General features: G+C 37.3%; 1 protein-coding gene across 2 annotated transcripts; it reads right to left on the bottom strand.

The window, feature by feature from the left end:
- Positions 1-5,541: 5,541 nt before the first annotated feature.
- On the bottom strand, positions 5,542-13,099 carry LOC122088192 (keratinocyte-associated protein 2). 2 transcript variants are annotated; one of them, XM_042657373.1, is made up of 5 exons: positions 12,857-13,099; positions 12,129-12,294; positions 10,106-10,157; positions 9,176-9,242; positions 5,542-5,844 (listed from the first exon to the last, which is right to left on the bottom strand). In XM_042657373.1, exons 2-5 carry the CDS (start codon positions 12,282-12,284, stop codon positions 5,754-5,756), a joined length of 366 nt encoding a protein of 121 aa, XP_042513307.1. In that variant the 5' UTR covers positions 12,285-12,294; positions 12,857-13,099; the 3' UTR covers positions 5,542-5,753. The 2 variants fall into 2 exon arrangements, with proteins under 2 accessions (XP_042513307.1, XP_042513308.1); XM_042657374.1 differs by lacking the exon at positions 12,857-13,099 and adding an exon at positions 12,760-12,842.
- Positions 13,100-14,482: the final 1,383 nt, after the last annotated feature.

Genomic DNA, 14,482 nt, shown 5'->3' with positions numbered 1-14,482 from the left:
TATTTTTCCACTTTCGATATGGCTATTAGCAGAAAAGCAACTCAACTAAAGGAAAATATTGTCAAACGGTCACTAGAACCTAAATCTGGGTCTCAATTGAGTATCTCAATTAACATTAGATACAAGAAAAGATGGAATCACCTCCCAAGTAAAAGAAAATCTAGTTGAGACAGCATGTTTCGTGAGTTTGTCGGCTACACAGTTTACCTCTCGAAAACAGTGAGATATATACCATAAACAAGAATCTAGTTCACCATGACAAATGACAGTATTTCTCTTTCTCTTGTTCATAGCAATTAACTATGAATACCATACTAGGTTGCTTCTATTGAAATAGTCAAGTCTGATGGTAGGGTTCTGTAATTATTCATTGTTTATGGCTGTTGATCATACCATATATGAACCCTAGCTACTATCATTGATTGTAATTTGTAACTACTAAGAATCGAGTATATTATGTATAAAGATCTACAAGAACTCAATTTAATTAAGGTTCTTCTTATTGAAGTATATACTGATTTTATTATTTTTATATATTAATAAATGATAAAGTATCGATAAGAGACTGAAACTAAATGATTCCGATAGCTAATCGGTTCCTGTTAGGACTTGAAAGACTGGCTAGCTAGCTTATTGGTCGATTTCAGCTACCATTGATAGTAATAAAGAAAGTTATCTTGCTGCTTACAACCTTAAAGATTCATGTAGCTGACCCTATTTAATTGAAATAATATTGATGTTTATTATTGTTGTTGTTGTATTCTTACTACTTCATTCTTCAATCATTTGACTCGAGAGTCAACCATCAAATGAAATGAAAATATCAAAATCCTCACATCACATGTACATGCACGCACATAGAATTAGACTATATACAATATAATTCTAAACCCCTTGAAGATTTTGCCTTGTGATCGATCTCGAGCTGCCATGGTGGATGTGATCTTGGTCATTGCGGTTATTGCTCCACTTCTTCTACCCAACCAAATTTCACCCCCTATAAAAATTACATATTCCATTATTTTATTCTCTTCCCTTTCCTTGTCAATCCAACCCACAACATGTGAAACCTACCTTCCCTCACAAGTTTTCCACTTTTTTTTATTCATCAAACAGACGGGACCTAAATGAATGCATTTGCCACATTGCAAATCCAACAGATGGAATGACAAGATGAACACGCCACATGATAGAAGATGGCTAAATGCTCTCCATTGTCCAAGTCAAGGAAACTAAATATAAAAACAAATGATATGCCTAATAGATTTAGTCTAAGTCCATTGAATTTGTACAATTGATGCTTGTCAAAGTAAATTAAATTTGCAATTGATGCTTCTCACGGCATCCGTCGTCTCCATAGCAGTGAGGCGCATGAATGTAAAACTTTGAAGTAAAAAATATTGATGAAGCTTTGGCGACTATAGCAGTGAGGTACATGAATGCAAAACTTTAAAGTAAAAAATATTGATGAAAAGAACACTACTCATTCGTGTTTATCACACTCAGACATAACCCCTGGTTTTAGGGGCGGTGGTGATGAAAAGATGCCCCTGATCTTATTTAGCTTTTGACAATAATTTGTAGATGTTAAGTTTGTCTCGAATTATTAACCCGTTTTGAAGATTGATCCGCTCCGACATATTTTGATGTCAACCCGAATGAGAAGTTTTCTGAGATCTGTGATGGAAGCAGAAAGGACAAAAAACGCTACGCACATGCTGGTGTGTACATACGTCAGGACACAACGGGTGCAAAAGTAGTGTGCTACCTTCACCAAAATGCTCACACATTCCCTCCCATTGACATGTACCTGTGCCAGGGTATAGGGTTCTCTTGTCAAAAAAAAAAAATTATTTAATATAAAAATATTATAATATCCTTAATTAGTCAAACAAGACACCTATAAATAAGTGGTCCATTCATAACAAAACCATAAGTCTTTTTTTTTGGTAAGTTACACAACCAAAACTGGATAGATACGAAACATTTTTTTTTTTTTTTTTGTGGAAAATAATAGAAAACACTGTTATCTTGTAAACACATCTATGAAACACCGTTCTCTCACCGTTGTCTCATGTGTCATTCAAAAAACTACACATTTCTTTGGAACCCCAATAACCCACACTCTCACCCATGGTTTTAAAATTGAATCAGATCAAATTGGGATTAGACAAGACCGATCTCTGACACTGATAAGGTATAATGATAAGATGACATAAAAACCATTTAAAAAAAAAAAAAAAAGGGATCAATCTGATCCCAATCGGTACCAATTCAATCGTTATCGATATCAGTTGATAACTTGAGGGCGAATCCTGAGTTTTAAAACCCTGCCCCCCACGCCACCTCAACCCCTCGAAAAAAAAAACCCCTCTTTATAACAGCACCTATATAAAAGTCAATGTGATTTTTTTTGGGTAAAAAGTCAATATGTGATGGAGTCTCATTCAAACAAGGGTGAATAATTGGTCCACAATCACTTCCTTAATCAACTTTTAAAGAATATTATGTTCACTTAGGTTAACATAAGTAATGATTAAGATGTCCCATAACTTCTTTGCTGTTTTTTAGTATTTCACATAGGGAGAGTCTATTTATGTGTAATATGCTGATGTGATTTTTGGCATTTCTTTGTTTAGTAAGGACCAAAGGTCCACTTTCCTAATTTTTGAATCTTGTACTTGTTTAAGCTCCTTTTAACAAAATTCTACCTTAAACTTACTGAAGAGACAAGTGAGGCTGATGGAAGAATGCTCAATGGGTTAATTGTTTGGTGCCCATGTTAAGAGGATCACTCGTAGTCCATACCACATATGAACTCTACAAGCAGTTTATTATTGTGCCCTATACGTAGTACACACTCCCTAATATGTAGTGATGACTAGAGTTGTCAATTTGGCAGTTGAACTGCAGAGACAGAAATGAACTGAAAAAAAAATGATAGCAGACCAATTAAATTCCTTATTGGACGTGTCTTGGTGTCGGCCTCTTCACGTTGGATCAAATTAAATGTGGATGGGTGCTCTTTAGGGATCCAACAAGAACAGGAGGAAGAGGAGGAATTTTTTGTGATCATGGAGGGAGATTAGTGTTTACAGGTTTATTTGGACGTAGGCACCAATTTCGTTGCTAAAGTTTGAAGTATCATCAAAGGAATCTAATATGCGAAGAATAAGAGAGTGAATTCTTAATGGATAGAATCAGATTCGATGGTGGCTGACACTCTATTTCAGCATAAGCAGATTCTATGGTTCATCATGCAAGAGTGGTCTTATCTCCCAGTTTACCTTGATTCAATTGGGTGAAAAATCAATTTTACAGGGAGGCAAACTCTACCACTGACTATTGGCAAAGGATGCGGCAAAAACAAGCATTTCAATTCTAATGGTTGCTTTTCCCCCTCAAATTTTAGACAAGTTGGCGAATGACGCCATTTCTAGACTCATAAGGGGGTGTTTGGTTCGGTAAATCTTTGGGGATGACATTCTTTAGAATGATAATTCTTAATTTTTGGAACTGTTTGGCTCCACTAGATTGACCCTTATAAGTGAGCACCCTACTTCCCATGAATGACCATATTACAAAGGATGTATTCCAAATCTGAGTTTACCTCAACACTTAAACTCAGATTTGAGCAACATTTTTACCATCTAATATAAAAGGAGAAAGTGGAAAGAAGTTCTCTATGGAAGCCAATATTTCAACCCGCAAGAAACATGTACTAGCCTCAAGGTAGGGGTGTCAATTCCTAAACCGAACCGGTAAAACCGACCGGACCAAACCGATAACAACACGGACCGAATCGAACCGAAGCCTTATTGGTTCGGTTCAGTTTGGAGTATTGCAACCCCAAAACCAAATCAAACCGTATCGAAAATCGGATGAACCCGAAACCGACTCAAAACCCGGACCGAAACTGAAACCAAACCGGTAAGAAACCGAAACACTCCAAAATTCATTAAAAAAAAATCAAAATTTGCATAATTTTGTATACATTTATATGCATGGTTTTAAGTATCAGTGCGTATCGTGCCGTATCGTCCGATACGTATCCGTATCGGTAGGCATCGAAACGATACATACCGATACGATACATGAAAATTTTAAAACCCTTATGTATCGATACGTATCCTACGATACACATCGATACACCACCGATACGCACTGATACTCACCGATACGTGCCGATACTCTATGAAAAAATCAAAATTGAAGTGAAATGTACGTTTCGATATGTATCGGTATGTATCAATACGTATCGGTGCGTATCGATATGTATCGACCGATACACACCGATATGTACCGATACAGTCATAAAATGGCCAAAATGGATAATTTTTTAGAAAAACACAATTTTTTGAGATATTTTTGTTCCAAAGTTGCTGCCAACCATTTTTCTCTCCAACTAAAGTGGAAATCAAGATTGAGAACAAGAATTTTACATTTATGGGACAATTACAAACCTTGGATTCTTAGTGCGATACTCTCAATTTACTGTTTATGCATAGTACATGTTATATATAACTTTTTTTAACTATTTTTTTTTATGCAAAAGTGTATAAAAAAGTGTTTCTTATCTATTTATGTGCGTATCTTAGCGTATCTCCGATACGATACGATACCCTCCGATACGTATCTTAATTTTGGCCGATCGATACGACGATCGATACCGATACTTTAATCCTTGTTTGTATGGAAAGTCAAATCTTTAATCCTTGTTTGTATGGAAAGTCGAATCCAAACTGGACCAAAAACCAAAACCAACCCGATTACAAATCGATTTAAGAAACCGAAGACAAATCAAAACCAAACCGCACCGAAATCAAAATTTCCTTATTGGTTCGGTTTTGGTTTCAGCTTTCCCACACCGAAACCGACTCAACCCAGACCGAACCGAGCCAGATTGACCAATTGACACCCCTACCTCAAGGCAACCAAACGATTTTTCAGAAAGAAACATAAATCAGAAGAATGTCTATCAAAATATTGACATTCATATCCGATATATACACCATTTGATTTACTGAACCAAACACCCCTAAGATAGTGGTTGTGAGTCCATTGACATGATTTGAGGAATTGGATCAAGTTGGTCATAATCAATCGGATTGCATCAGTATCAGTCTTGACCGATCCCAATTCTTGGCATATACCGATAAGTATGAAACAAGGGGTAAAATAATCAAAAATTGATTTTACAAGTAAAATCAAGGGTATTTCTATCCAGGGTGATCCAAATCAATATCAACCTTGATAGATCCCATTCCCAATACCAAGTTCTCAAACCTTGGTCCCTAAATGAAATTTACACCTATGCCAACCCCCCACCACCACAACCACCCCCTCCCCCCCCAAAAAAAAATCATATTAATTATTAAATAAGTTCAAATTTTCATTTCATGATTTTAATAGGGCGACTCAAAACTCTGAACCGTTCTGGTGTGATGATATGTTCAAAATTTTTCAACATTGTCAAAGGCTTCTATAAGTCTAGATTTAGTTCCAAAAGCCTAATGCTTCTCAATAAGATAAAACTGGTGATTAGCCTAACTCAAGCAACAATGACTCATATTACTCTTTGAAAACTATATAAAATTAAACTAGCATACCTTCTCCCCTTTTGGAAGACTTAATCTAATATATCGAAAGAGAAGAAAGTTACATCATTGGATAAAGAAGACAAGGTTCATATAAAGATGTCTACCAAAAATGGAAATAGATGAACCATTGTGGTTTAACCCAAAGCTCTCTGTTTAATGCCTCTTCGTTTTGCCCTCATTTGCGGAAAGCATCGCCCCGGAAATCTTGTTAACCTCATAAAGCAATCCCACAGAGAACAAGAAGCTGCATTGGAATAAAAACAGCATTAATAGAGATATTTATTTAAAAATAAGTAACAACAGATTTTTTCTGAATGTCATTTTTGCCTGGAAGAAGTTTCAGAAACAGGAACCAAGGGACCAGTTTCAGTATCGAATTTTTTGTCACGGTCTAAATCCCCTCGTCACTTCTATTTTCTTAAGATTTGCACCCATAGTGAATGTTTATTTATTCTTATGGTTGTAAAAAGAATTGAATGTAAAACAGTAACTAAACACAAAAACTGCAAGGCCATTTCACCATTTGATGGTTGTACAGAGATCACCGGATCTGAATCCCTACATCAGTTGGTGACCACAAGGTTCAATGTCAATTGAATCATATCACAGGCAATCTGCCACCCTAGAGTGCAAAGATGGAACATATTGTATTCCTGTTGACCATAGAACATGCCACTGCTTTGCTAGTAGAGGTATTTGCAGATAACAAGGCCTGATATTTGTAAGAGTTGGAACTAAGCTGAAAATTCTACAGGTGACTTTTAAGGACTGTCGGGATGGAACTGCCTGTGTGATTAGACAGAATAACTTGAAGGTTTCTGTCATGCAAAAAATGAACCAGACGTGCCAACAAAGCATCAATTTTTTCCCCAAGATTCATATGAAAAAAGAACTAAAAAAAAGAATGTGGTCATCATTCAGCTCAACACTACATGCCAAATTTTACACAAAATCTTAGAAGTCCCAACCATCAGATAAATGAAATGGTGACCTACCATAAATGACTGGATACAGTTCAAATGAAGGCACATAAATGCAGCAACAATTGATATTCTAAAGGCACAACGTCTGAATAGTTGACACCAGATCAAAGACTGGAGATGTATATATAATGTTAGCTTTCCAGTGGCTAAGCAGGATAATTGAACTCAAGGCTAAGGCATAATTGTGATTTCTCAACCAACTGTGCCGTCAAGCTCAAGTACGTCAGCATCGATGATGTTGTACCTTTGCCTAGTGTACTTTTACTTCTTCAATGACCTACTTAACAAAGGCTGATGTAGATGAAAACCAAATTTGGGCTACACTACCGAAGGAGGAAGAAGACCCAGAACTAAGGAGGAGGTTCAGTTTTGGTCCAGTTTTGTTGGCTCAGTTTTGGTCCAGCTTTTTATCCATCGGAACAGCAGCTTTTAGAAGCTTTTCCTTCTCTCATCGAGCATAATTTTTGCTCTCCAATTTGTCTCTTGTGAAACCTAGCTAGCAAGCCATTGATGGAGAATAGTGCAGCCTTCCGGAAGACCCCAGAAATTTCATATCGATTTCAGCTTATTGCTGTATTTTTGTCTTTTTGTGTCACACAAGGTTGGAGTTGGGTATTGGTTTCTATAAGAATTATTAGTTTCTATTTTGTTATTTTCTTAGTATGGCAAGCAAATGTAAAAGGGAAAGTTCTGTTTCCTAAGTCATTAGTTTCCAATTTCAAGACTTTCCATTCTTGAAAAGTTTCATTCTTTTGTTTGTTTCTATCATGTAAATCCTTCAAGCTGAAGGAATTGGACAGCCTATAAAAGACACCAATAGATCGTAATAGCGAATAATTATGGTTAAAATTTTTGCAGATTTGCTAGCCATTAAATCTGAGAGAAATTTTGTTCTTCAACAGCTGAGCTAGCTGTGAGTAGAGGCCCAAGGCCGAGGTAGCTGACTCCCACCTACAACTCTCTACATCGATTTATATTTTCCATACCTTTTCTTTGCTGTTTGTTCCTAGTTCCTTCAGATATTGAGAAGTTAATGAAGCCTTGCTGAAACCTTCTTAAAGACCTAATCACCAGTTGCAGCTGTGGTTTGAAATCAGGCCTACCATCACAATTGATACCAGCACCTGTTAGGGTTTTGGACTACCGATTGATTCCTTATATCTCCCAAGTATAAAGCCAGTTCATGCTGCCCTTTTAAGAGTTGTTCAAGAGGCCCAAGAAGAGCACTCGATCAGCCTTGAAGCTGGTTTCTTGGTCTAGTCTGTGAGTTTTTAAAAATATCCAGTTTTGACCTAGTTTTTCCCTAATTCTGTTCAGCCACATATCTTCCCAACCTGAAGAGATCTTGAGCTACTGTTTGGAGTATTTTTTTCAGGCATCATCAGCCCTACACTCAACCAGGATTTCAGGCTCAACTGAGCCCTAGTTTGTGAGTTCTAAGTTATTTCTGATTTGGCCTATTTTAGGGTTTATTTTTAGATCTGTTCACTGTCGAATCTGAAACTGTTCTGGTTATTGTTGAAGTTTGTTATCCAAACTATTGGGACAGATCACCATGTAACTAGTCTTACATTAGAGGCTCTCTCGGCTATGTTGTAAGCAGAAAAGGAATGAACAACGAGAAATATGAATTATCATCAATATAGCCCAGAATTTGAAGTAGGACAGAAAGTGAGGAGTTGAAGTGGGTGCAACTTAAGGTCCAGGGAAGAGCTGTTTAAGATCATATTTATGCAGAAGAGTCAATTCAATGGCGTTACGATAGCATGTATTTTCTAAAATTTTGATGGAAAATTAAAACCTAAAGATGGAGTAAAATTCCGGTAATAAATGAGGGGAGTCCAAGGTTTCCAGATCTGGTTGACAACGGTTGGAAAGACATTCATCTCCGATCTGGTTTCAGATCTCAGAAGACAGAGCGTCCGCCACCTGCTGTTCCAGATCATAATTTTCCTCTCTTCTCTATCCAGCACTGATTCTTTGTATCACACATCATTTTTAGTCCCTGCAGTAGGCCCCATAAGAATTGATGCGAATTATTTAGTCTATTTAGAGGCCTGGTTAATCTAAACTGCTAGTACATTAATTTCATAACTATTTTATAATCTTTCTATTTTTAATCAATTTATTTCTTTTGTTATATGTCTTAAATGCACCTGATTAGTAACTAGTAAGAGGGGCACTTTGTCTTTTATCAGTAGAGTACTAGAGTTATAACATATAAATACACACACAACACTATTAAGCTCTATTTTCTTCAGCAAGAACATTGTAGTTGCAGCAGTCTACTGGCTTGATTTTTTTATCCCGATTTCTGGTTATTCCTGGTCATTTACACATCCAAGTACCCTTAAGCATTTCCTTACACGCTTCAACTACGTTAAAATCTGAAAGGTCCACTTGAACAAACCACCATAGCTTAGCAACTCCAGCATGCAAAGCGCAAAAAATGAATAACCAATCCTGCAATTAATTCTCTTTCATGGATTTGCTTATTCAGAAACAATCAAACATTTTTTATGCTTTGAAACATGATGGTTTAGCATCCAAAACAAAAACACTAAAAAATCCGTACGAATTAGGTAGCATTACCATGTTGTGATACAAACTCGATGCACAGTGCTAGCAGCAATTAGAGCAATTACTTCTGCCAATAGAACTGCAAAAGATACAAAAGAAAAATATGAATATAGTAGCTAGAATTTCTTCTCATTTATTTTCTACTTTCAACTCTTTTCTAGGTCCCCTAATGATGGATAGTAAGCAACAAATATAGCACATCAAAACAGTGGCCACAGGTAGGTCCCAGCTGCACTTCTTTAGATTCTAGAAATAAACAGAACACTTTGAAGGTGGCATCTAGTTATATTCGAGAAGTTGAACATAATCACATAGAAGTTTACACTGCTGACAAGATCTAATCCTTTAACCTCTTGTTCCAAGAACATCTACAGATGGCAATTCTAGGAGTGCTTCTCATAGGCTTCAATATGCGTAAGAAGCGAGGTTTCCATGCTTAGTCCATTACACTCTCATTTTCTTAAGACAATAATGAGAAGGCTAATTCACCATAAAGTCTCAGTAAACAGGAAACAGAACTCAGTACTCTCTGAATCCTTCTAATTGATCCAATACATCGATATGAAGAGCCAGTACTATTTGGTAGTGTTTTAGATGAACTTATTTTGGGAGATCTCCTCCAAATCACTGGTATGACTATTGAAATCGTGAGCATCAGCATGTAGGTTCCAGATCCAAGTGGTAGTCTCAAGGCCCTTTGCTATTGTTATTTAGAAACATTTCTCATCACAACCCTTCTTCATAGCAGAAGTATTTACTAGTTCTCCATGGAAATATGTTGGTCTACTGAAAACAATCAGGGGTTTTATTTGGTAGGAAACATCGATGAAGCTACCACAAAGGCTATGAACTTAGAAGTGGAAAGCAATTTTAAGAAATGGAATATTCTTAACGAGGATAGGATACATATAAATAAGAACATATGCAGTAATATTCCCTTACCAGCACCCCAACCAGTTCTCATGCCACATGTCTCCTGGAAGTTTCCGATGAACTGCGCAAGAATGACCAAGTGAACTCAATATCCGATATTAAACATACTTTGCATGTTAGTTGCCCAAAAAGAAATACCAAATACTAAATAATGCTTCACAGGATAAATGGGTCATGTCAGGAAAAAAGGCTTCCTTGGAATAATGATCAGAATATATTTAGTGAACGATATCACAAAACTATACAAGCACAAGGGGTCATCCCCATTAGAAAGGTGTGTTCTACATTAAACATACCCTACACATCAGTTTCATCCTCCAACAACATAGAACCCAATTAGGCCCCCCAAATGAAAAGATTAGGTAAAAAGAAGAAGAGGACCAGCTCAAGGCTTTAAAACTTTTCAACAGCCCAGTCCACTCACAGAAAAAAAAGAAGGGAGAGGGGGAAGGGAGGCCCAATTCATAAATTAGACTCCTTTTTATCAAAAACAAATTTCATTACTAGGACATAAATCAACACAAGTACGTTTCGGATTCCCTCTAACCTTGGGTCTACTAGCACAACTACCACCAGTGGAACCCCCTAGAGAACAGCCTCGCTCACTGACACCATCCTCTTTTTAGTTAAAGCGTAACTCTCACCCTCCCTCACCCTCAATCCCTTTACCTCCTCTGTGATGATCAATTCTCTCTTCCTCTCAGTTTCCAATGCTTTCACTTCTACAAGAGTGACCTCAGAAGAGAGTCATATGTCCTTTCCAGCAGCCCTGGCTCCCTGCCAGACCTTGCAAGTACATAAATAGATAGGATTCAATCAAAGCTCAGCTAAATCCCAGGGACATTGTTGCCAGATCCCTGGAAAAAAAAAATTAGGAGGCTTCTGCCATCTTCAAGAACCTCACAATACCCCCTGAACTCCAGTCAGTGGAGGGAAAAACTATGGGTCACCATGTGGGAGAATCTCCAAAGTAGCACCAGACAGAAATGCCCCCACATTTTATTTTAATTTTTCCCTTTTAGAAAAGATCATTCAAGTGAGGGACAAAACAGATTTTTCGATCCTGCAAAGGAGAACCCAAATGAAATTGAGTTTCCTCCCTCTCCAAGTCACCAGTGATCTCTTCACAACTTGTATTGTTGGCGATTTCTCTCTCTATCTCTACCTCTCTTCTCATTTACAGGACATATTTTTCTTCCAATTCACTGAAAAGTTCCATACCCAGAGGAGTAACCTTGTTTCAGGTGTATTTAAATCTCAACACTTCAGTTCACAATTCAAGGTTCATGGTTCTCTCTGAGTTTCTTTCATAAAGCGATTCACCTGGTTTAAGGAGGCGTTTAGATCTCAGAAATTCAAAATTGTGGTTCATGGTTAAGGTTTAATCATTTAAGGTGACTGAGGAAGAAGAAGAAGAAGAGTTTTACGGCAACTGGAGCGAAGGAAGAAGGGAAGAACTTTCAGCAACAGAAAAAGAAATCCAGCTCTCTTTCTCTCTCATTCTTGTCCTTGCAGACAAGAAGATGATCTGAATTTCTTTCGTTTTTTTGTTTTTATGGGGTGGGGATGTTGAGGGACAAAATATTCATTTTATCTGTGATTTTAACTTCATGTAGCATTTATTTTAGGTTTTCCCATTCAGGTGGTTAAATGTAAACGAAGTTTGACCTGAAATTTATTTGACATTTTGAGAATTCCTGAAATGATGAAAATCTCTCTCGATCAAGGACCCACGATACCGGGAGCATGACCATCATTTTCCCTAAGTTCTCATAAGAAAATTTTCAGAAAGTTCCCTTCGGTCTAAATTATCACAAGCCACCTTGGACTTGGAGTTTCTGGCAACAGTATCACTTCCCTCCCCTCTTCAAAATTGCATCAATTTTTCTGCACTGTCATCATTATCACTAGCATACGACATATACAGATAAAACTTGCATAGAAACAAATAAAATTAAAGTTTGCACCATGGAAGCTGGCTTATGAATCCGAGTTGCACAAGTAAATTAGCAGAAGACTATATGGAACTCACGGTAAGCAATACAAGAAAAAAAAGAGAGCCAATGAAGCCTCCAAGAATGGTGAATAACTCTGTTGATGCCAACTTCGCCCTATACATTTCCTGAAGTGAAAGAATAACAGCAGATAGAAGAAAAGAGTACAGCATGGAGCTCCCTGGTCCCGCCATGAAGTTCAGACTGCATAAAAAAACATGTTAAAATAAGAAATTAAATCCTAAACTCAAAAAGAATAGCAGGTTCACCACAGATACACACAAACTTGACCACAGAACAAATATAGCATCCCAGAAACACATTAATCAACTACCAACCAAAATCAAACAAGAAGTAGAAGAAGGCTAAAGCATCTAACAACAAAGACTACGTTTTCCGGTCCTCAGCAAAAAATCAGCCAAAACCCACTAGACCCAATCCATGTTTGCCCTCTTCAAAAAAAAAAAAAAACCCCATCAAAGAGGACCTGCACCATGATTATGTCCAAATTATTCACAATGACGTGATGTAACACACAAGCATAAATCCAAACCCTATAATAAACACAGTAAGGCACAGACCAAAACTCATAAATCTCCGAAAAATAAGTTCAAATGAACAAAATTTTACATGTGCCCAGAACATAAAACAAGTCAAAGAGCCAAAGACCTTAAAAAAAAAGGGTTGGGGGGAAGGTGTTTGATCGGATCAGGATTGGAGAGAAAGAGAGAGGGAGAGAAGCACAATAAATGGACAATGTCGTTACCTGTAATGAAGCTTCCAGAGCCTCCCTCTGTTCGGATCGGAGAGACCGAGAGTGAGAAAGAATGAGAGGACAACCGATCGATCAACTGGCCTTTGCAGATCTTACCGAAAAACAAAAACGGGCCTTTGCAAGAGAGATCGACGTTTGGACCTCGGAATCGGCTGATTCCTTGCTCAGTGTCGATTTGGAATCGGCAGACAAACTTTGCCAAGCCCAGGTCTGGCCGCGGAAAAACGTATCCGGCCCTAGTTTTAGTAAAGAACATATCGTTACACAGTCGAGCATCGTGAAATGACAGTGACACCCCTACCTCCTTGGGTAGATGCATGTGCATGTTCCTCCACTAGCCCTGGTTGGCATGAGGCCACATAACTAGGTAATAATCCCCAAGCTTCAAATTATAAAGGTTTTCTTTTTGTTACTATGCCTAGTGAAATATAATGTTTCATTATTTGTCACATGAGAGTAAATGGGTTAGTCCATATGATAGAAGACTCGACAAGCATTTCATTAATATAATTTTAGCTTACATTAAATAAAAAAATTAACTAAAAATTACTATACCAAAAAAAAAAAAAAAAAGAAGCTAGACATCTTATTGTATTATATGCATCTCAAAATTGTTGGCACTACAATAATTTTATTAAAGAAACTTTCATTGTTTTCTTTAGACTAAGTTATGTAGTACAAAATGGTAAATAATGAAACATTATACTTCACTAGGTATAGTGACACTTATAAGGACCCAAACAAATATAGGTGAAAAGATTTTTGCGCACCTCCACTATAGTGGCCCTCTCTCATTGTGCCACATTTATGCACCTTTACTAATGCTATGATCATTATTTTGCATTTTCTTACAATTTGAATTCTTTTTAAAATACTTTATTAACCCACTTGGTAAATCTATTTGAACTAAAATATTATGTGAGAAGGGGATAATGAGATCTATCTATCTCCAAAATTTAAAGCTCCATCGCACCTTTCATGTGGATAATTAAGTTGTGCAAATTGCCATTTCCTGGAGGGCCACACAAGAACCAAGACCTCATGTATATGTCAAGTTTGAAGTATATCAATGAAAGAGCCCTCGTTTCTCTTCTCCACAGATTTGCTAGCTAGAAACAGAATACCTGTTCCGATCAAGGCATGTAACTTCACGATCAAACTCTACTTGTGTAAGAATCAAGTTAGCTCTGTAGGATTTAATTGGATCCTTGTTGTCTTGTTTGTGGGACAAGTACAGCCATGGTTTAAGTAAAAGCTAGAAACTAAATTGGTCTCCATTGATTTCCGGTTTTGATTCAGTTGGAATTGGCGGGATATTGATCATAACCGACCTGAACCTGAGAAATCCAATACTAATTGATCACATTGAAGCATCCAGCACTATAAGATACATAATCAAACCTTTAGCATGGATTCTAAAAATATCATTATTAGAGCTGTGCTAGGGCATCCCTTGGAAGTGATGTGCTACACGGCTATATTTTTGCCGGAGGGGATGCTAGGGCAACCCTATGGGCGGGTAAGCGGCGTGAGCCCCTGTGTTCAATTAAAGTGAAATGTGAGCAAGGGATTGCATCATGGACAAGTGCAGGTAAAGATGTTAATACAAATATGTGA

This window comes from Macadamia integrifolia, chromosome 9 (assembly GCF_013358625.1).
Source record: "Macadamia integrifolia cultivar HAES 741 chromosome 9, SCU_Mint_v3, whole genome shotgun sequence".
Lineage (NCBI taxonomy): Eukaryota > Viridiplantae > Streptophyta > Magnoliopsida > Proteales > Proteaceae > Macadamia > Macadamia integrifolia.
The sequence above is the reverse complement of the archived record's forward strand: the minus strand, read 5'-3'. Positions and strand labels throughout refer to the sequence as shown.